The sequence below is a fragment of the Grus americana genome, chromosome Z (assembly GCF_028858705.1).
Source record: "Grus americana isolate bGruAme1 chromosome Z, bGruAme1.mat, whole genome shotgun sequence".
Lineage (NCBI taxonomy): Eukaryota > Metazoa > Chordata > Aves > Gruiformes > Gruidae > Grus > Grus americana.
In genome coordinates, this window is record NC_072891.1 from 2,662,566 (window position 1) to 2,690,106 (window position 27,541).

Here is a 27,541-nt window from a genome sequence, read left to right on the forward strand (position 1 = left end):
AGCTCTAGCACTGAGTCAGGAAGATACTCGAGCACACAGCCAAATGCAAAAAGGCAGACAGCCCTACTGAATGCAACTGGATTCAAGCATGTACTTAAATCCCTTGCTGACTTCATTTCTACAATCCCAGAATGACAACAACCAAACCCACCCTTTCCAGCAAGGCCTGGAAGAGATACAAGACTCGGTAAGCATCTGCATGTTTCTGCAGCAAAGATCTGGAAAGCAAAAGAGGGAAGCATACACATTGAATTGTATGGCTTCCTAAGGAATGGAAGCAATCTGTTCCTTTTATCATTCATTGTTCTTTAAGATGGCAATGACTTAGAGGAACTACTCACAAAATAAAGTATTTGTGTGTTCGCCGTTATTATAAGCATAGCGCTGTATCAGGAACCATTGCCACGAACCAGGACCCACCACCATAGTATACAGAGACTGTACAAATACAGTTGACTAACAGCCACTTCCAAAAGGAGACTGAAACAGAAGTACAGTAACAAAAGGTTTACGGATGGGTGGGAGGGTGAAGGGAGGAACTGCTGTATCATACTTCTATTGCTGTGAGCTCCGAGAGGAGTGAATAATGCAGTTTGCTTACCCTTCCTTTGAAAAGGATTTTAATCAGCACAAAATATTAAAACAAATCCAGAGTTTGGAGTGGGAAACATACCCACAAGATAAATGACCCTTTCCTCAAGCAGTAAAACCGCTGTAAGCAAAAAATCTTGACTTTGAGCAACAGGTTTAATAACTATTTTAAAATATTTAAGGCTTCCTAAGACCACTACATTTGAGAACAAATTACCAAAGAAGTTAAAGACTCAGGAACTACGTTTGAATGTTAGGGCATACCCATGACAATGGGCTTTTTGTGTAGGGAGCAAAATATATGGATGCATTTGAGGACAGGTCCAAAAGACAATTAAAATTAAAATACAACAAAAGCCCACACAATACACAGTGGCAGAGGGCACTAAAGCATCAGGCTTTTACAGGTGCCATCTAGTGGAAAAAGAATAAGGAATAAAAGGTTAGTGAGGAGATCTTTGTTTCTTTACTGACTTCCTCAGATTTCACACCAGCCAGGAGACACATGGGGCTGACAGCTCTGATCCTTAATTGCCTGACAAACTTTGTTAGTTAAACGCCAAAGTAAAGTCAGAGAGGATTTTCTAGGTAATTACTGTATCGTGAAGGGAAAAATATTATACATTTTGAAGGGCAAACTGAGCGCATTTCAGAGAACTACACAGCATTATGAAAAGAAACGCTAGATATGAAGAAAAGTCTAAAAAGCCAAAAGCATTACAAAATTCATTAATAAGGACCGAAACAAAATTACACTCGTTCATTTGCTGACCAATAATATTTAATTGTCCAAATAAAACCATGCCTATAAATAATAACTTATGGAAAATCACAAATAAAAGGATATATGGATCCAATACAGGAAAAAAATCCAAAGATCCTCTCTCCATTTGTGTGTTGGGTTTGCATGGCAAGGTTTTGGTAGTGGGGGGGCTACAGGGGTGGCTTCTGTGAGAAGCTGCTAGAAGCTTCCCCTGTGTCTGACAGAGCCAATGCCAGCCGGCTCCAAGATGGACCCACCCCTGGCCAAGGCCAAGCCAATCAGCGCCTCTGGGATAACATATTTAAGAAGGAAAAAACCAGTTAGGGAGAGCTTTTGCAGCTGGAGAGAGGAGTGAGAAGATATAAGAAACTCTGCAGACACCAAGGTCAGTGCAGATGGAGGGGGAGGAGGTGCTCCAGACACCAGAGCAGAGATCCCCCTGCAGCCCATGGTGAAGGCCATGGTGAAGCAGGCTGTCCCCCTGCAGCCCATGGAGGAAGGATGAGGGGGTGTAGAGATTCCACCTGAAGCCCATGGAGGACCCCACGCCGGAGCAGGTGGAGGCACCTGAAGGAGGCTGTGGACCCGTGGGAAGCCCGCGCTGGAGCAAGCTCCTGGCAGGACCTGTGGCCCCGTGGGGGACCACGCTGGAGCAGTCTGCTCCTGAAGGTCTGCACCCCATGGAAGAGACCACGCTGGAGCAGTTCGTGAAGGACTGTAGCCCATGGGAGAGACTCACATTGGAGAAGTTCATGAAGGACTGTCTCCCGTGAGAGGGACTCCATGCTGGAGCAGGGGAACGATTAAGAGGAGTCCTCCCCCTGAGGATGAAGAAGCAGCAGAGACAATGTGTGCTGAACTGACCGTAACCCCCATTCCCCGTCCCCCTGTGCTGCTGGGGGCAGGGTGGAGGTTGAAGCCAGGAGTGAAGTCGAGCCTGGGAAGATGGGAGGGGTGGGGGGAGGTGTTTTAAGATTTAATTTTATTTCTCATTCCTCTACTCCGTTTTGCTTGGTAATAAATTAGATTAATTTCTCTCTAAGTTCAGTCTGTTTTGCTCGTGATGATAATTAGTGAATGATCTCTCCCTGTCCTTATCTTGACCCATAAGCTTTTCATTATACTTCTTCTCCCCTGTCTAGCGAATGAGGGGAGTGATAGAGCGGCTCTGGTGGGCACCTGGCCCCCAGCCAGGGTCAACCCACCACAATTTGGCACAAACTTTTTAAATAGCACTACGCTCACACAGCTACTTCAGTGATGACATGCTACCACACCTGAATTTAACCAGTACTGTCTTGCTTTTGCGTCTGATAGCAGTAACTACTCTGAGGTCCAGCCATGGGGAACAAGTGAGCTTCTTCCCTTAAAGCATCTAACGCTATGTTGATATTCTATAAAAACTACAAAAATTAGGCTGCTCCTTCCTCTAATAGTGCTGCTGGCCTCCTTCAGCCATCAGAGATGCCAGTAGTTTTTAAATTTATTTATGCCAGCTAAAGGCTTGCCTGTGTAACTAAGTCTTGTTTACTTTCTATCTAAGATATTGGAATTTAATTTTATATACTGAAACATTGCCCGAGTCACTATTCTGACTAATGCAAGATATCCGAGAGATATTAAACCATCTTCATTTAAAAGCATTCGTATTTACTATTAAAAGCTAAGGTCCAGAGGCTGTTATTCCTGCCTAGGGCTCACTCTGGACTTGCAAATCTCTGTAGCAAGAGCTCCCTCTGAGCTGACAGGCCAAGTAACACAGAAGAGAATCCTGGTTCTGTCGGGAGATGATGGAGTTCTACCCTTCCCTGTGTGAAGCTAACACTGCTGAGGTTGTAATGCTGGAAACAATTGTGCCACACTAACAGTGGGAAGGAGGAGTTCATAGTTCTGCATCAAGAAACAAGGAAAGATCTCCACCCACTCATTTTCACATATGAGTCACTTGATTTGGGACTGTGTTAAGAAAAAAAAAAAAAAAGAAAAGGAAAAAATAAGTCTTTTCATGAGCCGCACCCCTGAAGTCTGCAGGCAGGCCCTGTGGACAGGGGAGAGATCACAGCTAGCTGGAGTCTACAATGTAAAGGAAAGGCATTACCAGCCAGTTCAAAGTGCTAAAGCTAGCGCTCTGTCTGCCCAATGCTCCCTTGCCCCCACCTCCTTCCCCTCAGGCTCTCTTCAAAGATGATTAGTTTTTTTAGATAAAAAGTTGTGCAGAAGGATAAAAGACTTGCTTCATTAAAGGCAAAACCAAGGTCTGGATGTGCTGGTGATAGTGTTATTAAAAAAACCACCCCAAAAATCCCAACCTCCCCCCCAAGCACGCCACAGTGTAATGGCTTTGAGGTAACGGTGCAGAACGAGGTGTGTTTATTCTTGGTTCACTCATTTCAACATTTGGTGGTGCCAGTGTACGAGACACAGACGTTGGGAAACACGAGGACAGAGGGACACCACTGACTCCTGCCCTGGAAAAGCAAAGGTCTGCACAGGTCACTGTTAATGATACAAGTTCTGATCTGCAGGTGTTAGGAAATGACTGAGTACAAAGCAGAATTCCTGGGTTGATGCAAGGACTACCTGCTTTAAGGACTTTACTTATGATGATGTTAACATAAGATGTTTCTTTAAAAACCAAAATAATTAAACAGTGTGGTGGGAAACAGTTAATTGATCAAAGCTAGGAAACATTAAATAGTTAATTTTTAAAAGTAGTGACGAGATTTAGGCTATTTTAAGCTTTTCAAAATGTCATTATTCATTAAGAAGTCTTAATCAAGACTTCTTTTCAAATCACCTCCATTTACTTTTGCCAGAAGACAAGAAAGATCTGTATTATTATGTCAATAAGTCCAAGGAATAATAAAACAATTTGAGTTCTTGCATTCTCACAGTCAGTAAAGAATTCTAGCAAAGTGCCAACAGGTCAACAATATTTCTAAACATTACCAACCTCTGTTAGTGTATATGCTTCCTCTGCTGTGCATTCAGCTTTCACTGTAGGGTTACTCAGTGCAAATATTATGGGTCGCTCATTGATAGAGGCCATTGCTTTGATCACATCCTGAGAAAAGAGCCGCCCAGCTCCTGCAACTCCTGAAGTAAATGGAAACACATCAAAATAGAATCAATATTTGACTGCCTCAGGGCAGATGACAGCAACTGTAGATTAAGTTCATGTCACCCCGAAGACTCCCACTCAGAGCAAAGCATCGCAGGCTTTTCTAGCAGCAGGAGATGGAAACCAGGCACTGCTCTGTTCATGGCTGCTTTAAATTCTTATTTTCACAGGACCATCTAATTAATGTGCTCCAAAAGCCTATGTTACATGATTTTTTTTTTTTTTTTTAATTGATCTGTGTAAAGAACACTTATCACTTCCCTGGATAAGCAAGCGGGAACTCCAGGTTCTCCACAGATGATTCATCCTAGCTGGGTGTTAACTGCAATGCACATTCCCTTGATACTGGTATTTCTGACCACACCCAAACACATAGGTACAAATACATCAAAGCAGTGTATATTTGTACACCGGCTACAAAAACTTTGGGGTAGCTACTCAGCCTAAAACCTTTTCTTTTCCAAAGAAATCATGTGCAAAGGAAATTTCAGAGTTGCACTAGGAAATACCTGTAATCCCATCTGACCTCTGCAGACAGCCACAGTTATAAATCAATACCTACATAAGTCAGTGATTTAATAGGTATTGGTGATCTGAAGTATGAAATAGCTCCTTCAAGCCACGCTGCTGGCAGATTCTGGCCAGAGAAGCTGACTAAGGGAAGGAAGGAAGATTAAAGAAAAATAAATTAAAAAATTACTCAAGTTAGGGAACTCCTGTAAAGCAGAAAATGCCGTGTTTGTGATTGTTCTCTCCCTTGCTGCTGGTGTAGAGAATGTGTCTGGGAAAAAGGTTCTATTTATGTCTTCCTTAGCGCCCTTCATTACAGTTGCAGTTCATTGGGGCCACGCAGTCCCACTCAGAGTTGTTCTGAAATCCAACACCAGCTGGACAAGGACACAGATGCAGGAGCACCACAGCTGCAATGGAGGATGCTCTGAGAGAGAACCTGCACCTCAGTATATTTTCAAGCAGAAAACGGACCTCACATTTTCATTTCATTTACACTAGCAGAAATGCAGATCACTGCATCCTTGGAGCCACGTTAGCAAATTAAATGCAGCAAATAACCAAATGATGGAAACACAGAAACAAAAATAATCTTACTTACCAATGATAGCTGAAGGCCGAAGTACATTCACTGCCTCTACAAACGTCTTTGGTATCTGCTCTGGAGCCTGATGTGTAAATGGTTCTTGATTGGAATCTACCTTTTGTTCTCGGCCCTGTAGACAAAAAGTTGATTCTTTTTGTGACAAGGACACAGAAAGCACTGGCCACCTGCATTGTGGTGTTTCAAGTCATGGTGCACCCCTACCTGAACCAGTAAACCGTATTTGTCAAACATCCATATTCTCCTGTAGGCTTCCTCAGCAGAAATGCCGCTTTCCATCATAGCCATAACAATGAGGTTTGCAATTCCCAGGGCAGCCTTGTGGATAAAAGGACTTTAATTTTTAACAAGTCACAAAAGGGATCTGTCATCACCAACACCACTCTGTTCAAGATCCCCACAAAAACCATTTAGTAAGTCAGCTCTGAAACACAAGCAATGTTTGCCTAGATGAGGACAGACTCCTGGGATCAACAGTGTCATGTCTTCAAGAAAAAGAGAGAGGCAGCTTTTCTGGGTGCTGTGGCTCCATCAGTTCAGCAGCCACAATAAAGCAGCCCAACTAGAAAGTAAGAACACGTCAGCGCCGCAGCCCGCCTGTCAAGAAACCACGGCCTAGTGTTTTGTGCCCAACTGCTTTCCGAACCTTTCTCTGCTCCCATTGCCTGTGAGGGCAGAAAGAAGATGGTGGCAGCGCCTCCCTCCACATCCCTTCTCTTGGCTCGCGGCACACGCTGCCAAGTCTGGCAGGAGAAATAAGGTGGAGGGAAGTGCAGAGCAGGGCTCAGTGCTCAGGCAACAACAGAATTTCAGACGATTACTGCAATCAGGACCTTCCCCAGCTGGAGAAATTTTCAGCTAATTAAATTATTTTGTCAGCACCACAGAAGCAATTTTGCTGACATACCAAGAAGCACAGTACTGGTCCTGACACTGCGGCCCCAGTAACTAACTAGTGTCTGCTGCAAACAGCCACTGATTTAACTCACTAAGAAAACCACTGTGTACTTCTCTGCAATGCTATAAAAATTAACAGATGTTCTTCATCCCCCTTTCTTACTAAATCATAATTTTACAGTAAATTCCCCTTCAACTACACACAAGTCCCTGATGCTTTTCTTTAAGTCCATATAAGAAAGTGAAAAAACTTGAGTCCTTGCAAATGTTAAACACCTTTCAAATAATCGTCTTTAAGCAGGTAGCCCCTTCTGTTAATGTATTTCAGCTGGCTTTTTTTTTATAAAGAGTTCTGCAATGGAATTCAGAGAACGTGAATCTCCACAAGTCCTACAGAACCAAAAAATACACAGTTAAATCTCTTGTTGCTCTAGGGCCCTTAAGAGAACTCACCTCTCCTGCTCCAAGGAACAGCACTTTCTGCTCTGCAAGTGGTTTACCAGTGGCTTTCTGTGCTGCCAGCAGTCCTGCCAAGGCCACTGAAGCTGTCCCTGTAAAAGCAGTACAAATCCAAGAAGAGTTGAACATATCTACAGGGCATATCGTGGGTTTTTTAGGCAAGTTTTCGGGGGGTTTTTTTGCATATACATTAAGGAACATAAACAAAGGATATACCTTGAATATCGTCATTGAAGGTACAATATTTCTCTCTGTATTTTCTTAAAAAGCGAAAAGCATTGTGGTTTCCAAAGTCTTCAAATTGGATAAGTGTGTTCTGGCCATACCTACAGAACATGGCAAATATTTCTATCACTAGACACAATCCTTTTAAAACAAATCCTGCATGTAATCAATTATCTTTGGAAAGAGGATGCCCTCAGGCCTTTCACTGCTTAAAACAATTCCATCTCCGTTCTGTGCAGATAACTACAAGCAGCAAGTTCCAGGTCACAAAGAAAATCACTCCACAGCCAGAAATACAGTCTTATCTCTTGACTTCTAGTCCTATCCTTATTCCTTAAAATAACGGTTTCAAGGACAGTGTGTTATGGGGGTTTTTTTGCCAGCAGTTTTGGCCATACTTCCGTGCAGAATATTCAGTGTCATACCTGTCTGTAATGGCTTCCATAAATTCATCAATTAGGTCATCATAGACCTGTGAGCGATCCCTTTTTTGGTACAGGCCCATATAAAATGGATCTTTTAAGAGTGTCTGAAAAAGAATAAATCAAAGACAGCAGCAGGATGAATCACTTCCTCAATATGCACTTCCCAGAGTTCACAGTAACACATTTCACACTAAAGATACTGCATTTATACAGCCACTGTAACTGCTTCCAGTCTATATCAATGTTCAGTAATTTCAGCCGGCACTTGAGGTTGGTGATGGCTGCTTTTAAAATGGAACAAATCAATACTGTGAACAATAAACTGCTTTAATAGATCTGATTCACATTTCCAGCTTTTTGAAGTCAGGTCAACCTGACTGTCTATTTTACAGTGTTCCAAGTTCCAAATGCAGCATTTCACTGACAAATTAACTGGCGTTTTTCAATCACTGATATGTAAGTGTATAGTGAATTCCAAGTCATTTACCCTTACATAAAATATTTGGGTTTATCTTAACTACAAGTGATCAAAAAAAATCTTCTCTTATAGTACTCAATACTCTTAAATAGATATGTTTCATAGGAATAACTTATGGCAGGCAAAGTTCAGTCAAACTTACTGCATTATCAGTTCCAACGTCGATGCACACAGGCAAGCATTTATCTGGATGTATTCCTGCACAGGCTGTATACAAACACAGTTTTCCTACTGGAATTCCCATCCCATACACACCTAGATCTCCAAGACCCAATATTCTTTCTCCATCAGTGACAACAACAGCCTGAAAACAAAAGCAAGTGAAGTGATCAGAATCACCGAAATTTATATAGTGTAGAGCGATACCAACTGTGATTTTTCCAGGCAAAAATTCAAACAAAAAATAGATTACGGGGAACATTTTACTTGAAGTGATAACGTTTAATGTTAGAATCTGCTATGCTCCTTTTTCTTTGCTGAAATCCACTGCTCAAATCCTTGAAAGCTAAGTGGGAAGGATCCAAGCTGCCATGTGGAACAGCAGCTTGTAACTTGGGTTTGTGATTTCCCCTTGTAAATCCAGACATCAAAAAGTTCAGCTAAGTATCATTGACCTCATCTCATCTTGTGGTTCTCAACCCAACCGCATCATACAGGTTTTAATGGCAAAATTTGAGCCTCCCAATTACCACTTCTGCCTCCTAATCTGAGGATGAGATCACCTCTCCTACTGCTATGTAACACAATAAGACCCAGAGGTGTTTCCCCCAACACCTCCCCAAAAGGTGGAACAATGAAGTCAAAAAGTTTGGCAAGTCTAGTTCTCATCATCAAACCATAAACCTTACATTTAGGATAAAACATTGCTCTTCAAGGTACGGATTATCTTCATTAGCTGTATTTTGCCATCATCGTCAAACAGCCAAGGATGCATTATTTAGTATTTACATTTCCATCAAATACTAACAAATCTTAAGATAACAACTTGAAAAAAAACCATACAGTGGTAGTACCTTAACATCATTCTCGGGCCAGTTGTTCACAATTGACCTTATATGGCCTCTGTCTGAGATAGAAATAAATAATCCTCTGAAAGAAAAAAACAAAGCAGAAATATTTTTATAGGTGACAATTAGAAATTTCACCTTGCTTTGTAAAACTAAATGTCAAACAGTAACATTTTCTTGAAATTGAAAGTGTTGTAGTCACTGACATAAATCACTCGAAGGACAATTTCTAACCCACAAGTCCATTCAGCTACTTTGACACTCTAAAATAAGAACACAGAGAAAATACCTATTGATGCTACCTCAAATTTACACTACTACAGATACTCACCTTTATTACTCCTCTAGGGCAAAACACCTCAGAGGATCTAGGCTCCCCTGTAAGGATATGAGAAGGGAACACGATCCTAAGCCTGGCTTTACTGTAGTGAATCTCCATTCACAATATTACACAAGGTGAGGGGAGGGAAAAGAAAGGAAAGAGAAAGACAGGGACTGACCACAAGACCAGGAGAACAGTGCTTCCCACTGCTGCTGGGATGAGAGACAAAGAAGCAGAAGTGAAGTGCCTGTGTTTCTTCTGCTTGAGCAAGCCCTCTGTGGTTAGGAGGAAAGGGGGCACGAAAGGCTCGGCAGAGGTGGTAACATGAGTTACCAACACATGGAAAGTGTTGGTTCTCGGCAAGAAAGGGGCACACATCCTGAGTTCCAATCCATCTGCTGCTTCTTGAACAGACAACTTCTAGAGGGGGAAAGTTTTCAAACTGATCTATAATACATACAGAGATGTGGCAGAGGGAAGGAAGGATGTGAGAGCTAAGAGTACCTCTTTCACATCCCCTGCCCCAGATCAGGAGCAAACCCATGAGTTTCCTAACTCTCTTTATCACAGCAGCCACACCACACAGCTGAGTCCTCATGGCAGTGAATGATTAGCCCTTCCTCCACACACCACTAAAGCTCTCAAGAAATACTTTGAATTGCAGTGAGAGTATAATGGAAATGACCCTTTGCCACCGGCAGCAACATGTTGGTCACAAGTTCGATTCTGCCCGGACCACCGTTAGCCTGAGCCTCCTCCAGCAAATCTGCTGTAGGGGTGTGCGTGCCCTTGTGTTCCTGCCTCTCTGCACAGGCTGCGTGCAGGGGTACATTTAATACCCCAAGCAGAGGGGTAACTTCACTCCCTTGAATTGGTACAACTCTTGTATAGCTGAATCCAAATGAAACAGAAATAAAACATGTTTTGGGTTCGCGTAGTAAGGTTTTGGTAGTGAGGGGTGCGGTGGGAGGGCGGGCTACAGGGGTGGCTTCTGTGAGAAGCTGCTAGAAGCTTCCCCCACGTCTGACAGAGCCAATGCCAGCCAGCTCCAAGACGGACCCGCCACTGGCCAAGGCCGAGCCCATCAGCGATGGTGCTAGCGCCTCTGGGATGACAGAGTTAAGAAGGGAAAGAAAAAAAAAAAGGAGTGGCAGCTTTTGCAGCCAGAGAGAGGAGTGAGAAGATGTGAGAGGAACAACTCTGCAGACACCCAAGTCAGTGCAGAAGGAGGGGGAGGAGATGCTCCAGGCACTGGAGAAGTTCATGGAGGACTGTCTCCCGTGGGAGGGACCCCAGGCTGGAGCAGGGGCAGAGTGTGAGGAGTCCTCCCCCTGAGGAGGAAGGAGCGGCACAGACACCGTGTGAGGAACTGACCCCAACCCCCATTCCCCATCCCCCTGTGTCGCTGGGGGGGAGGAGGGAGAGAAATGGGGGGTGAAGTTGGGCCTGGGAAGAAGGAAGGGGTGGGGGGAGGTGTTTTAAGTTTTTTATTTCCTATTACTTGACTTTTATTTGATTGGTAATACATTAATTTTCCCAAGTCTGTTTTGCCCATGTCGTTAATTAGTGAACAATCTCTCCCTGTCCTTATCTCGACCCAGGAGCCTCTCGTTATATTTTCTCTCCCCTGCCCAGCTGAGAAGGGCAGTGACAGAGCAGCTTTGGGGGTACCTGGCCTCCAGCCAGGGTCAAACCCACCACAAAACCTCAGGCAAGTATACAGAGAAAATTATAATATAAGTTGCAGCAATATTCTTACTTTGGTCTCCTGAAGATGTGTCCATACTGTGAGCAGGCAAGGCCTACTGTTGGTGTGTATACAATTGGCATTAACCGCTCGATATCATCTTGCAATACTCTATAGAATAATTTTTCATTTCTCTCTTGGATTCCCATTATGTAGATATACCTGAAATCAAGCAAAAGAAAAAAACCAAACACCACTTCTTGTTTCACATTTATGCTTATTTAAAACAATGTGAAAAATGTCAAAGCAAAAACCAAATGTGCTTCAAATTATTTCTTCATGAAATTCCTGCTTCGTCTCAACCTGGGCTTTGAGCCCTAACCAAAAGTTGGAAAAGAGAAAGTAGCAGTACTAAAAAGCTGAAATAAAAACCTAGATATGACACACCATGCATGCTAACAATGCATAAACATGCATTGTGATAAAAGATAACCCATGGATTTATTACAGGATGCAGCTGGGAGTCTCACTACTGTTAAAAAAATTATCAGTGAAAGAATTTTTCATCCAAAAAAAAAAATAAGGTCCTGACAATAAGGTCTTGTTAACCCTAATATTAGCACAAACTAACTCCTAACTAAAAGTTCATTTTGAAGGTCTTACCTAGCTGTATAAATCAAACCCGCATTTTTACAAATTCACCTACCAATCTACCGTGTATCAATTCATACTCAGTCTTGTTGACCCAAAACCATAAAGGTAATGAATTAACGATTCGTCTTAGGCTACAGCAACCGGGCACTTTGCCAATACAGATGACCTGACTCTTTCAGATCAGCAAGTGACATGCTGTGGATTTAAATGCCATCTTTCAGTTTTCATAGGAACAAAAGAGTTTTGATGTGGTCCAGTAAGCCTCAAACCATTCCAGTGCTCCTCTCGCCTGTAGGAGACTGCGTATTTTTACATGCAGATATACACAGGCTTATATGAAAACAGTAACAGGATGCTAAAAACATGCCATTCTAAAAAATCATCGAATCAAAATCCTTCACTTTTTTTTCACTAAGCCACTGGGTTAAACAGAAAAAAGATATTAAAAAAAATTACACATTATGAGACTCAAAATTCGAACCCTGTAATTCCTATCCGCTGTATATGATAAACACTGTTTTTCAGACCTAATTATCAAACCCTCGGTTTACCTTCATTCTCACATGTTTTTTCTAGCATGTGCTAGCTGCCTCCTTCTCCCCCCCAACAGTTCTGTGCTCTAACAACTTGCCACCCAAGCCTTACATATTACAGAAATACCTATTACATATTACAGCAAGGTTTGAAGCTTTGTTACTGGCTAATTTGTGCACATTCTTTTTCATTACCTTATGACTACGTAATATAAGAAAAAAGCTTCCCAACCTCATTTAGCCACGTGATGAATGCATGATTGACGAAAGCAGTTTTCTGTGCAGAAGTGAAAATAACCTCCAATGACTGAAAAACCCAGTGGAGGCACAGAAACCTTGTTTGGTTATCCCCATGCAATATTTTACAGCAATTTCCATTTATTTGCATGACGAAACAAGGGCAGAGGAGCACTTACTTTTCCAAGGGGTCAGTCATTTTTGCCAAATTCTTATGGAAGCGTAAGGCTTGAATGTCTTGTGTTTCTATTTTAGGAGGCAGAAGTCCTTGCAACCCAAGCATCTGTCGTTCATGTAATGTAAAGGCCATACCCTGAAAACAAGAGAGGTGAGAAATAATTAGCAGTTCTTCCTCTAACATTTCTATTTATAATGTCATTCTATTTGCCGTTTCAGACTATCCGCTGCATCCTTTTCTCACGGCAGGTGCCAGAGCAGACAGGGTTTGGATGTATTTGTCTCTGCTGTATTTGTTCTCCTCATCCGTTGGGGGTATCCTTTTTGACCACAGCTTTTCCGCATCTCTTGAGTCCTCGTGCCCTTTGTCAGATTTTGTTTTCCTCTGTGAAACTGGAGAACAACTAAGAGATCTCACTGCAGGCAGGCTAAGGTTTAAAAGTAAAGTAACAACTGCTTCTTGAATTGTTTCACAGGAACGTATAGGGTTGACCAGGAACATGTTAGTCACTCAGTCTGGTCTCTACAATCACAGACAGTAACATTTAGTACACAGAGGTTTATCTGAATTGCTCAGTTTGCTGTTTTCCTACACACTTCCAGTAATCCAGCCAGATCCCAAAGTTACTGAATTGCCCCAATACTTCTACTGAGATCACAATTCAACCTAAACCCATGATTTTTACTTAGGGCTAGAACTAATCTACTTGGCTTGAACTGTAGTTGTCTACTACCAAAAAGCCTCACTTATAACGAATTAAGTTTCAGGAGAGTTAAACCACAAAAACATCCCACAATTTCCATTCTTCTTCATTTCAAGGTGGCTGAAGTGTTTAATTTATAGTTACTTAAATACTAATTTGAACTATTTAACAATAACATTCAATAAAAGTGGTTTTTCACTTAGTACGTGTAACTGCCTGCTGAGAGCTACCTGTTAGTGAAGACCTCTTCACGGGCAGTTAACTCCTAGGCGTAACTTGGCAAGATGTTAACTGATCCAAGTCTGGATTCACAGCCAACCTGGCTCAAAGCGCTGACCCCATTTCCGACAACAACTGACCCCACTAAGTTTGCCACTTCCAAAAGAGCAATGAGAAACTTTCCTTATTTCAGTTTATCCACTGGGTCAGTTCAGGGAATGATTAAATTGATATGTGCAAACACTGGAGGTGAAAATCCAGGAAAGCCTTTGCTATGCTAAGGCTGTGTATCAGTCTGTTAGCAAAAGCAGAATGGAAAGGGAAAGGTCTGCTACTTGTAATGTTTTGAAAGAGATGGAAACAAGAAACATCAATTCTACTCACAAACAACACTTCCTTTGTTTACTAAAGCAGCTAGATTAAAAAACAAGAGCACATTTTCTCAAACTCCGTCCCCTGCAGCTGGAAGCAGCTTCTTACTGCCAAGTTTGTTTTTTTTTAAAAAAAAAAAGGTTTAAAAAAAGCTTTCTAAAGTTTGTTTTATGCCTTGTAATTACATTCCAAATTCCTTCCGCAATCAGAAAAATCACAAGAAAATAAATTAATCTTTTCCCACTTTAGAATAAAAAAAAAAACCTAAATGAAGATTATATATTTTCACCTCTGCTTATGTTTGAATAGGTTTTCACAGGTATTTATAGAAAACATGCCATTAACAAAAACCCCTCTAATTTAGAGGCTATACTTAGTGTAATTCAGCATACTTGAATGGTTTACAACCAATATGGCAACTCCTTAGGAAAAAATGTAATTAAAATTATTAATATTTTTTATATAATTTTTCTCTTTGCTTATTTAAATCACATTTAATATCAGTCCTTTTGACTACACTGATTTAAGCAGTCCACTTCCTTTTCTGTACAAATTCTATGCTATGTTCTAAAGTAATAAAATATTTGAAGAGGTAAAAAGCAAGCTACTCCCAGAAAAAAAAAAAAAAATGAACACAAACTTCAGAATTTTGTAAAAAAACACTTGAAAATACCTTTCAGCAAAAAACTCTTGAGTATTTAGCCCTAAAAGAGATCAATGCTTCATATTTCTGACAACCTTCCATGTAGCAGATTTGACATTAAATACTGAATTCAATTTACATCCTGTTTCTGCTATCCACGAGTTATTCGCAAATCTTTTTTTTTTTCCTTTCCTAATGTAATTGTTATTCTCAAGTATTCTTCCAATATTGTGTGTAACTAAATTTCAGAGATGATGGCTCATTCCGGAACTTTTTACCCTTCCTGCTGGGTCTTTTGCTGGGTCTAACAGTCACTTTAGCTGCGTGATAATTTTGTCTGAAAACCAACTTGAATAATCCAAAATTCCCACTGAGAACACAACCAGTAAAAGCAGCACCGGCATAAGAAAAAAAAAAACATGAGGAACACACACTGCATGCTTTTTTTTTTTTCTCTTCTCTCTATGTTGCAAAGAATCTACTTTAGTTTCACTTCTACATACTTCGCAAGAAATACTGAAAGATTCTCTGGGAATGTAAATGCATCTTCCAAAGTTGCATGGAAGCGAACCATGTGAAAAACATCTCAGCTATCTTCCCCTTTTCCTTAACTACCTCCTAAATTTGTAACCATCAGCAGTTTATGCCTTTTGTGAAACAACCCTTCCTCAACACAAACTGTACTTGCAGCGCAAGTGATTTAGGATACAAAGCCAAGTACAGCTGGTAAACTTCTGTAATATTTTGATTGTTACTTTAGGCGCTACAAAACCAAAAATGATGCCAAAAGATTTATGATATTAAGAAAGAAAAAAAGCTTACTCTCTTTTCAGGAGATATATAAGCATGGGTCAGTGAAGCCACTAATGTCACTAGTTTAAGGAACATCAAAGGCCAGAATCCATCAGTGGTACCATACTGGCCGTACTGACATTTTACTCTAAACTACCTGAATATCTCACTAGCAAAACTTACGTCCTCCCCATCTGAAACTCTCAAGTCCCTGAAAAATAAAGTCTATCTAATTTCTAATTTCCACTATTAGCATGACACTGGGACATGGTTTTTCCTTAATTTCCCTGTATGTTGAAGTCAGTGACCTTAAACTGCCTGGGTTCTTAATAATAATCAAATGAGCCCTGAGGATAGCACTAAGCAGAACAACCATCTTTATTCAGTTTATTCACATTTTTCCCAGTCTATAGGCAACTTGGTTTTTCAGTGTTTCTGGAGTTACAGTAACATTAAACACAGTGAATTTTTAAGTGGTACTAAGTACTTCCAGCTGTTTATTTGCATGACAATTAGATCTTACCACATTGAAAGACATTTCCATTTCAGGCCTAACTCAGGAATCTGAATGCCATCAGCCTCCATACAGAAATTCAATCCTTGTTGCAAGTAGAAGAGAACAAGTTTAGTTCAAAGCAGCGCTATAAAAACCCCAGAGCCCTTCCAACACTTGCTGTATTCCCATTCATTATCTTTGGCCATGACCATCAGCTGCCTCTTGCTTTGGATTTGGGATTGTGGCTTGATCCCCACACAGCACCTCACTGGATGGAGATTTTCCTTCAACTAGCTCAAGAAGAGCTGCAGTATTTTTTTCTTCCTAGCCTTTTCCCTCATTTTACAAACCCTGTTTGACAGAACCAGCAATCAGCTCCCAGTGAATCAGGAATAACTCAGCAATTTGCAGCACTGGGACTGATGTTCTCAAAGGCTCTTTAGATTCCAGCACCTACATAAAGGCCAAATTCCCCCTGGTTTCCACTGGGATCAAATGCCTAATTACTGTCATGATTTGGATTTAAATCAGAGAGATCAAATTTCGGTTTTCTTTGACCCACAGTGCTAGGTGTCCTTTCTCTGAGTGTTCTGCACTGACTTTCACTTAGATTAGTTTCCTTAATCCTCTTTACAGCTCAGAAAAAACAGGTGTCCTTTCTACGATAGTACAGACAAAGCAGGGAGCGCATCTAGGAGAAAACCCAGCACACTTCAAAGGCCACAAATGAATTAATTAATACGCATGGACAAATTTATTGTAACAAAACCAACGTACTGCCATGGGGAAAAAAAAAAGGCAAGTAAAGTGAAGTGTTGACAGTTTTTCAGTTAAGACAAGCTCACATTGAATCACCACGTACTGTGCCTTTAATCCATGAAGTATCTGGCACTGGGACCTCACTTTAGCACTAACAACTGCACTCTACTACACAAAGCGAGCAGTGCTATAAATACCAGCATATAAAAATTCTAGTTGCCTGCTTTGCATGAAGGTGAACAGGAGACCTGAATCCTGCAAGTGTGATTTTTATAGCACCACTGAGTAAGTAATACAGAGAGGTTTCTAAGCAGAGAAGCACTAGTGGTGATTATTTCTTCCCCAACCTGCAAAGTCTTGCAGGCATATATATGCATGTAGGAGGGGATACTTTTACCTGATACCATAAATACTCTCAAACATTCTGAAAACCTGCACAGTTTATAACAAATAACCCATTCAAAGCCCCTGATAAAGATGCAGATGCAGAATATATCCAAGCATGCCACTGTTTGGAAAATGAGTTAGCCTACTTTACAGGAAAGATTTAATCAAATGGTTTTCATGTGACTTCTAATCATTGTTGTAACATATTCAGCAGTATATTGTAGGCTTTAAAGTAGCATCATAAACACTTTAAAATAAAGTGGATTTCACATTGGATTGTGGGCTGCTGCTTCTCTTAACTCTGCTGCCTTTTGCTAAATCACAAAGTTCACTATTGCACAATGTCTCCGTTGCAAATTAATAAAGTTCACTCATATGAATCAAAGGTGCATTTGCTATCTCAACCATAGATTCAAAGTTTCTCTGTGTTCATGAGAATAGCGTAGAATATGGAAATCTCCTTTGATTTCTTTCCTCCTTCATTTTTTAAACTCAATTTCGTATCTTTATTCTTCCAGAAACAGCATAGTATATATACTGGAGGGTATGGCTGATACAGCACAGCAGTCTACTCCCTGCTGAACTGTGAAATGACCCAGACCTTCTCCAGGTTATTAAACCTTCAAAGACCTCAGTCCCTCTGCAAGCAAAGATGCCATCAGTTCTTGCACCACCTCGGTATGTGTGGAACCAGATGTAAATCACTTTGGCTGCTGAACCAGACTTAGCTAACCCACAGTAGCTCTCATTTACTAATAATGTGGCTTCAACTAAAAGCATTCCCCTGCAGAAAATGGGAAAAAGTTAGAAACAGAAAGCCTTTACACACCAGCAAGAAGGCCATCCAGCCTCTCTAGGGTTTTCATCCAAACACCAACGCTTATGGTAAAGCTGTACATTGCAAATCATGAGCATGATGACTGAAATTGTTCATCTACACCATACAGCATCACCGAACACCTCAGAAACATTTCATTAAACTGCTATTTTTCTAACTGAGAAGACACCAATGCTTTTATTCTCCTTTAATGACATTAATCCTACCATAAAAAAAAAAAAAAACCTAAAAAATTAAAAACCAGGACAGGTTCCCTCCTTCCTCCACCCACCATCCAAGCAGCTCACAAGTCCTGAGCAGAATAGCTGATCTAAGTTAAATGAGGTGTAATACCACCTACCACCTTTGGCACTTACAGCACCTTTTCAGACAGATGATAAAAGCTGGTTACAGATTAAACAGTTCCATCTTTCCACATTTCATTCCCTTTAAAAGCATAGGGATCTCAAGGAAGCTGATAAAAGCTGCAGAAGCACGGCCACGCAACCTCCATCCAACAATCCCTCCCCATCTCCAGACCAGTTGGGCAGCACACAAAACTTGCGGTGGGATTTTTGGGTTGGACGTGTGTCTGTGTGCAAGGGAACTAGCAGTTTCTATCAGTTTCCTGCCTTCTAGGATCCTTCTTCGTGACTGATCAGAAACTGCTGGTAGTATTCCAAGCACTGCGTTTCTTAGTGACATGACAATTACCATTTGCAGGACTTCTCCCCATCCTGTTTATCCTGGTTTCCCCAGGAAGGCAGGGGCATTGCGGAGTCTATACCCTGGCTGCTCAACCCAACTGACACAGTCTAAAAAATATTACAACAAAAGAAATCAAATGTGTCAAAAACCAACAGGGTGAGAAAGGGCAGGGGAAGGGGCATCTTCTTTTAAATCTTAAAATTTATACAATCTTTCTTCACGTTCTCTTGTCTTATCATATTTATTTTGTCCAGCTAGCTTTACCTTTGGGTTGAGTTTTGTTTCTTTGTTATTCTGAATTGGAAACACACTGTTCGGATATTTGCCAGAAGTCAGTGAGGTCAGGTACATCTTTGTTAGGAAACTGATCCTTTAAACAAAGGTAATCTATCAGAGTTTTTGGAAATATTCAGTAAGGCATAGATGAAAATAAATTGGGCTGAAAAAGCTGGGAATGAATACAGATGAAACTGTGATTAATGATCTAGCTAAATACAAGGTATGAGAAGATGAGAGCCCACGTGGAAGGTAGACACTGGGACAGTTCCTCAGAAATCAGTCGGGGATTAAACTGCCACTTGTGACACCGTCAGTGAATTCTTTTTTAAAATTTATCATGTATTCCCACACACATGCACCCAGGCACATACATACGTACAATATGTGCGTGTGCATGTGTTTAATGCAATGTCCTAAAGGTATTTGCTGAAGCTAAAAATTTGGGAGGCATTGTCAGAACAGGAAAACGGTATTAAAGAATGAAATAACCAAACAATACTGAGGAACAGAGTAATAGAAAAAGGGGTAATGGAATCAACTGTACAAAATAGAGTCACGCATTTAGAGAGTAACAAGAAGAACTGATGAAAAATCACCAACTAAAATACAGGAAGTGTCACAAATTATTCAGAGTCACAGATTTGCCGCAAGCACATAGAATGCAAACATATCAATAATGTTACAGGCCACAGATTTCCAGTGAAGATAAAGACATGACATCACATAAAGTGATGCCACTCTACATGGCAGAATGGACATCGCCAAGGTCAGGGATCATCTACTCATGCATCATCTGTTCTGTGCTGGAAGAAGAAATCCTGGCCCTTGAGTGAGAATCTGAAGGAGTACCACAACAAAAATAACAACTTATTTGCCAGTACTAAACAAATGACATTGTCCTAACAGCATTCTAAGTGCCCAACAAGCTTAAAATGCTGCCTTGGCACAGCAGGGATCTCCAGTAGAATAAAAGGTCCTGAAGCCAACTAACTGTAATTTGAATCCGTGTCACAGAGCAGAAATCAAACATCATGGAAGATCCTAAGTATACACGGATGCCAGCAATGCAGTTACAGTGTGTTCTGCAATTGTTTGGCTGCGATGGCAAGGGCATTACTGATATAGCTCGTGACCTTTTCTGAGCTGCCCTGACAAAAAAAAAAACCCCTCTTGAAAACTGGTCTTGAAACATAAAAACCTAAACCAGTTGATGCAGGTGTAGTATGCACCTGCAAAAAACAGGTAAGGATGGGAAGGAAAAAACCCCAAAAACCAAATAGTGAGAAAAAACCTCTAATGACAAAGAACAGGAGTGGATTAATTTGCACAAGGGGAAGGGGTGGTTCTCTGTTAGTGATCCTGCCATCTCACAGTTTATTTTAGGGCCCACATCTATTAGAGGAGACCAAATGTTCTGTAGACTTGATAGGGACTGTAAAAACTAAACAACAGCAACTAAACCGCAAGTCATAAAATGATGATCTCAAGCTGCCAGCAAGAGATAAAGCCCTTTATCTGTGCCTGTATTTATATGAGAGAGATATATATATGTACATGAGGCACAGTGGGCAAGAAAAGCACAAAGGGTAAAGTACTTTGTGTATTTAGTCAATCATTTATTTCTCTGCTGAATTTTCAAAATATATTTCTATACAGATACTGCATCCATCATCAAGCAGTATCATTTAACTAGCTCACAGAACCATTCAAACAGGTGCCAGCCTTAATGGCAGAGCTGAACAAATGTGGAAAGTTTTTTTTCCTCTCACACATATCATTTCTTGACAACATTCAAAAATTAAAAAAAGTCAACTGCTATTAATAAGCAGCTCCCTGCTCTTCTCTCCTCCTCCTCAAAAAAATCCATTAAAAAAGTGCATTGTGCTCAGCCCACCAGAGAACTGCAGGCTTAAAAAAAATTAAAAAGATATTACCACTAGAAAAACAATAAGAAATGACCTATTGTTTTTGTTTCTGAACACTGTTGCATAATCAGCACTTGGAAAAGCTTACAGGGCTTGAATTAATTTCCACTGGTATGTCAAAGTATGTAGAGCTCAAAAAAGTCTTGAGATAATCTGATCTTGACAAATCACACCAATCTATTCTTTTCTTCCTTCCCAACATCGCAATCCCAGTTTTATTTTTGCAGCCAGTCTCTAACTTTTACAGCTTTCTCTATATACACAACATGCATTCACGCAGTATCAAGGCATCTCGCACTACACTATACTGTATAAGAAACAATAAGAAACATGAGGACAGGTCTACATTTTGTCTTCTTTTTCTTCTCAGGACGCTCAGGAATCACTTTTGCCAAAAGAAACATGAGCAATTCTCCCTGTAGTTACGGACAGGACACAAGTAGATGCAGTTTGCAGTTCCTAGCTTGATATCCTCCCCAGATGTTTTGAGCCCACTGGCCAACTTCTAATTCTGACAGAAAGAGAGGGACAAAGAAAAAAAAAAGATTTTGCTGTGCAGGGGAAAGAGCCAGCCTAGCCCTTCTGCTGAGAGAAAGGCTCGGGGTTATGCGTCTGGCTTGCCAGCTGGCCAATTTATAGCAGCACATGTTTCTCTGCATCTAGGAAGTGGCAGGGGACATGGGAAAGAGCTAAGAATACAGAGGGAGGGGAGGAGTCAGAGCCACAGGCAGAAAAGGAAGAGAAAGAAATATACAGTGAAAGGGAAATAAAAGGCATTACAGGAGGGAGAAAAAAATAAAATCAGAGAACGGGAAAGAGGAGAAAAAACAGACATTAAAAACATAGGATAAAACTATGGAAGTCCTGCTTCCATAGCTCCGTTGCTCAGGACATGCCCTGTCAGAGGTGGCTAGATTTGTCACCTTTCTTGGCCACTTTAGACATCTCGGATCAGCTACCAAAAGCCCTCATCTCATTTCTTACTTGTTTTAGTTTACATATTAATTGTTTCAATATTCCTGAAGGCTACTCCTCCTCCTCCTCTCGGGGGGGTGGGGGGGGGAAGAGATTGGGGATGGGGTTGTGGAAATAGGAAAATTTTTGTGAAGGTTAAAAAAAAAAAGTTCTTAGGAGAAGTTCCTCCCGATGCATGGAATTAACATATTGTCTCTACCTCCCAGCTAGCTCCATTCAAGGCTTATTTTTAGATGCTCTCTGTCTGACTCTTGCACAGGGATGTTTCTTACTGATATGGCTCGGTCCCAATTCACATTCTTGCAGGAAAAAGCCAGGACACACAGGCTAACACTTTCCATCACCAGCAAGACTGAATTCAGAATTAACTTTTGCAAACTATGAAATAAGACTTTTTATCTGCTAAAGCTTTACTTCAATTCAACCAGCCAAAAAACTAAGCCAGTAAACAGCAAGAATCAGCAACTCTTCATTTGGCACAAGGAAACAGCAGTATTAATTGTATAAACCACAGCAAACCAGGGGAAGGGCAAGCTGACAGAAGCAGGAGGTGTTATCAGAAGTCCTTGTAGTGTAGGTGTCCACGTAGTAAACTTAAAAAGATCACTGACTCCTCCATCTTCTGTACCCTTTTTTGGCTGTGGCCCAGTCCACCTCCTGGAGGTGGTTTAATCCCAGAACAAGGTCCATTGGATGATTACCAGATGAAGATAAGAGATATGATAATCATGCACTACCAACCTTGTTTGTTCGTGGGTTTAACATCAGTGGCTTGCCTTTTTCTTTCGTATGTGCGCTGCGAAATGCCATCGCACAGGGAGTGGCAGCTACTCGTAGTCGGGAAAACATTGTTTTTTGTTATACTGCACCTAGGAAAAGGGAAAAAAAGTAATTCAGATACAGAGGCAGCGGAACTAACGTTCACATTTGTACGCCATCTGTTGTAAAAGAAATAGGTACGTGCTAGGTAAGACTCTTTGCTCAAACACCATGATAATAACCCAAAATTGCCTTGTGGCAGCCGGGAGGAAGAAAAAGAAGGAAGGCTTTACAACAATGAGAGTGCATGAATGAGTAGAGAGAACATACGGGGATACTAATGTGAGCTAGCATTGTGCTGTGGGCTGCAGGCAGCCAGCATTCACTAGGTATTGTCTTATAGCTGCACCATAAACCCAGAGCACAACTGCCGCTGGCAAATATTAACCTTCCGTGCTGACCCATGCAACTGGCACCAGGGCAAATACCAGGGAGGACAGAATGACTTGGGCTAGTACAGCAAGAAAATTTAAGCTGAGTTTTTTCCAATAGCTTTCTGACAATCAATCTTGTGGCCTGAAAAACAGAAAGGAAAGAAACTATGTCTATTAGCATATTAAAACTAGATTAGAACAAAATGTAGAATTAAAATGGTCACAAATTCACTGAACTCTGAATTCCATGCTTATATTTTTTTTCAATTCCAAACCTGAAAATAAAGGTTATTTTCAGAGAGAATATATCCTTTTCAATAATGGATATGTTTCCCTAACAAAACAAAAAATTTGTTAGTACCACTCAAAAGCTTAGTGCTTAATCTCACCAGGTGAGAACAATTCTCAAACCCATTTTATCCAACTATTAATTGCAAGCTCTTTGGAGCAGAAACTATCATTTATTGCATACTTGTATAACACAGTACCACCAGGGAATGTGTACTGGACTCTTCTCTAAACATTATTTCACCAACACAGAGAGACAATAGCAATTGTAGCCAGCACTTACACAGGACCACAGCCTGTACAAAGACACATTAGGATGGCAGGCCAGAAAGGCGTGTATCTAGTGGTGTGCCCCAAGGGTCAGTGCTTGCTCCGGTCTTGTTCAACATGTTCATCAATGACCTGGACAAGGGGACAGAGTGTGCCCTCAGCAAATTTGCTGATGATACAAAATTGGGAGGAGTGGCTGACACACCAGAAGGCTGTGCTGCCATTCAGCGAGATCTGGACAGGCTGGAGAGTTGGGTGGAGAGGAACCAAATTAAATTCCAGAAGGGCAAGTGCAGGGTCTGGCACCTGGGGAGGAATAACCCCAAGCACCGGTACAGGTTAGGGGTTGACCTGCTGGGAAGCAGCGCTGCAGAGAAGGACCTGGGAGTCCTGGTGGACAACAAGCTCTCCATGACCAGCAGTGCGCCCTCATGGCCAAGGCAGCCAATGGTACCTGGGGTGCATTAAGAAGAGCGTGGCCAGCAGGTCTCTGCTCTGCCCTGGTGAGGCCACATCTGCAATACTGTGTCCAGTTCTGAGGGCTGCAAGGATGATGAGGGGACTGGAGCATCCCTCGGTTGAGGAAAGGCTGAGAGAGCTGGGTCCATTTAGCCTGGAGAAGAGAAGACTGAGAGGGGATCTCATCAACGCTTATCAATATCTAAAGGGTGGATGTCTAGAGGAAGGGGCCAGGCTCTTCTGAGTGGTGCCCAGTGACAGGACAAGGGGCAACAGGCACAAACTGGAACACAGGAAGTTCCACCTGAACATGAGGAAAAACTTCTTCACTGTGAGGGTGACCAAGCGCTGGGACAGGCTGCCCAGAGAGGCTGTGGAGTCTCCTCCTCTGGAGAGATTCCAAACCCGCCTGGACGTGATCCTGTGCCACCTGCTCTGGGTGATCCTGCTCTAGCAGGGGAGTTGGACCAGATGATCTCCAGAGGTCCCCTTGCAACCCCTACTGTTCTGTGAATCTGTGTAAAGGACAGACGTACACAGCTTAGATGCTATATTGTGCAGAATCTTGACACTGGGAGAGGAAAAAAAAAAATCCCTTTAGCACTAGACCTTCAGAGTCAGTGGAAAAAGGCAGAGATCCAGGATCAGCACGGCAGGGAACCCTCTCCATTGCAGCTGACATGGATGGGGGACCCCTGCAGCCGGTGCTCCATCACCCCGTGGCCCAGCTATATGTTCACATCCAAGACGCACACAAGGACAGTAAAGCAGGTATGAGACATTTTTAAGGAATGAAATGATGCATGGTTTGGATTTTTAATTTCTTCCAGATGGAAGCCAAAATTAGATTAAGGAACAAATCTTCATTATCTTAATACAGCCTGAATACTTTATAAGACCCTTCTATAACGACATTTACACATAATCAACTTCTAAGATGGCAGACTGTAACTTGTAAAATCAATCTGAGGATTTTCTTCACAATCTTTCCAAGCATTAAAAGAACATGCAAACATTTAATATTTTTCATCATCAGTTACACCCAAGCTTCTCTTCTACCCATTATAAAGTGTAGAGGAAAGTAGCACCGACATTCACCAGGATCCCTTTCTCTCATCCTTTATTTGTTTGTTTAGGCTTTGCAATTGAAAAAAGTTCAACTCAAAACCCACTTGTTTAGTTGTTTCATGGTAAAGAACATAAATTTGCTGTGTGGAGACAGGAGGAATGGAAGCCTTGCCAGCACTACAAAAAAATGTTGATTTTAACATGGTAATTCCTCCCTAAACCAGCTAGCAGTGGACTAAACACAGCTGGTCTGCCAGAACTCAGGGCAGCTGAAAATCAGGATCAGATAATCCAAATTAAATTTCTGCTGCAAAACCACCAGCCTTTAGGAATGGCAAATTCAGTCTTAACTGTTTTTAATTCTAATTGCTCATTTGCCATTCGTTACACAATTGCAAGTCCATCTCCTCATGCACATGAGACTAAAAAATGATCTGTGATTACAGCGTTGCAGAAAACCTCAGCTGGCATCCCATCAGTCTGGTGTTAGAGGGGCTTCAATGTGACACAAGCAAATACCTTAAGGAATGAAAAAGTATGCCAAACACCATACCTTATCTTACTCTAATAAAGTTTAAATTACTTTGTTGCAATTAATGAGCATTCAAGAACCAAACAAGATTGTGGCCCAGATTTCTCCTCACTTGATCAATTGACTGTTTAATCAACAAGAGAGAGAAAAAAAGACTTTTCAGGGGTGTGATTCTAATCTTAGAAATCTTACTTTCTTCTCTCCTCTGTGAGAGAGGAGACTTGTTCCTCTCCTCTAAGGTGCCATACGGGCACCTACAATGATTCTCTTGGTGGAGGCATCTCAGATGCATAAAGCAAGTGGGAGGAACTAGGCTTCGTTTTCTGTTTAGATCCAAGAGATACAATCTCTGTTAATTTATAGCCAGCATAAAACCTGATTGGTTACTTAGCACTGAGTTCTCCTTCCCTTGCTTTTCTAATTGTTTCCTATTTCTGTTTCATCTCCCATCTTGCACATATCTTAACTTCTTTTGTCACAGGCTTTTAAACCCCTTTTCAGCAAGAATCTGCCTCCAGAACTCAACGTGACTTACCCTGAAACCACAAAGCAAACACTCTTCCCCATCCCCTGTCCACACTCCTCTGCAGGAATGCCAAGAGCTCTGTGCTTTGCCTGTGTAGCCGTGGCCTTCCCGACTTTGCTGGCCACCAATCCGGGCAAGAACAAGCCGCCCATCTGCCCAGGTCCTTCTGTTTTAAAAGTCCTAATTCCTCCTCAGGAATACATGCGCAGGACAATCCAGTAACCCTTATGATTAAAAATCAAGGTGACACCTATACATGCCACCAGTAGCTTAATGATTTTTAAAACAGGCTCACAGGAGGGCTTAAGCCAGATGCAGCACTGGGGTAGCCATAAAAACAGCTCACACCAGGAGTTTGGGATTACAGGTAACAGCTTCTCAGATGAAAGACACCACCAGACAATAAAAAAAACACTTTAGATGCAGCATGGTCCAACTGACAGCAAATAAGTTGTCCTGGGCAACTCCACTTCTTCTCTGGCCTCGTGGGAAAGGAAGAAGATACATGAAGCCTCATGCCCAGTGGTTTGTATTTGCCAGCCTGGTTTCTAGGAAGCACTTCGGGCAAGCAGCAAGGACAGGTCTGCAAGAAAGGTTCCCAAATCAATACCTGGTTTCGAGGAGATGAAAGGGTTGGGTCATGCTGCTTTGTGGGAAGCTTTTTAAATGGTTTATGATGGGTTTTGTAGAAGAGAGGTCAGGCTTGAGATGGTGGTACTTTAACTGTAAGAAAAAGGAGAGATGATTTTGACAGTAAAGACTGATAGACAAGGGGGAAGGATGTCAACTGAGGGAAAGGCAGGGGGTTGCAATGATGTGAAAACATACACAGAGGACTGAGGTTGTGCAATATCCTGTGAGGAGGAATTAGGAAGAAAGCAATTGAAAGAGGAATAAAATTCCTGCTAAAACATGCATCAGCATAACTAGAACAAGGATTTCTTCTCTTCTTTTAGTACCTGACAATGGTAAGGACTAAACAAGACTGTGGTGCACCACTGGACTCAATCCAATACAACTGGTAATTTTTGACTTACTATCACGTACATGCTGTGTCACAATTTAAGAGAATTAAATTCTTCAGCATACCAGATGACAGCTCTCTGCTGTGCCTTATCAGGAGGCATCTGGCCAGGTCAAACTAATTACCAATACTGCACAAGTGCCTTATCTAGGAGTAAACGTTTTGCTGCTGCAGTTATGGATTTGTTAAATTGCAAAAGCTACTTTTAAGGGAAAGGTTCATCATACTTTTAAAAGGTACAATTACATTGCTCAGAGAGTCGGAAAGCTCAGTGTCAATTAAAGCAAGGTCTGCTCCAATTACTACACAGGCTGGCTGACTTGCGGATTATACCTTAATGCTAAGGAGTATCTCTTAGTGGCCAGCAACTTAACACTTGAAGACTTTGCAGTCTTCCTTCAGTTTGAAGGATGGC

General features: G+C 41.5%; 1 protein-coding gene across 7 annotated transcripts in view; it reads right to left on the reverse strand.

The window, feature by feature from the left end:
• ME2 (malic enzyme 2) overlaps positions 1-27,541 on the reverse strand; it is a 36,586-nt gene that overhangs the window by 4,584 nt on the left and 4,461 nt on the right. For 4 of the 7 annotated variants that reach the window (XM_054808972.1, XM_054808968.1, XM_054808969.1 and 1 more), the window contains exons 2-12: positions 22,508-22,635; positions 12,693-12,826; positions 11,162-11,311; positions 9,087-9,162; positions 8,216-8,377; positions 7,596-7,699; positions 7,162-7,271; positions 6,940-7,037; positions 5,794-5,907; positions 5,587-5,701; positions 4,308-4,450 (exon numbers count right to left, since the gene is read on the reverse strand). In XM_054808972.1, coding sequence (XP_054664947.1) covers positions 4,308-4,450; positions 5,587-5,701; positions 5,794-5,907; positions 6,940-7,037; positions 7,162-7,271; positions 7,596-7,699; positions 8,216-8,377; positions 9,087-9,162; positions 11,162-11,311; positions 12,693-12,826; positions 22,508-22,615 — 1,314 coding nt within the window. In that variant the 5' untranslated portion in view covers positions 22,616-22,635. Of the gene's footprint in view, positions 1-4,307; positions 4,451-5,586; positions 5,702-5,793; positions 5,908-6,939; positions 7,038-7,161; positions 7,272-7,595; positions 7,700-8,215; positions 8,378-9,086; positions 9,163-11,161; positions 11,312-12,692; positions 12,827-22,507; positions 22,636-26,712; positions 26,826-27,541 lie in introns of all 7 variants that reach the window. The other 3 variants (XR_008574595.1, XM_054808967.1, XM_054808971.1) reach the window with 1 other exon arrangement.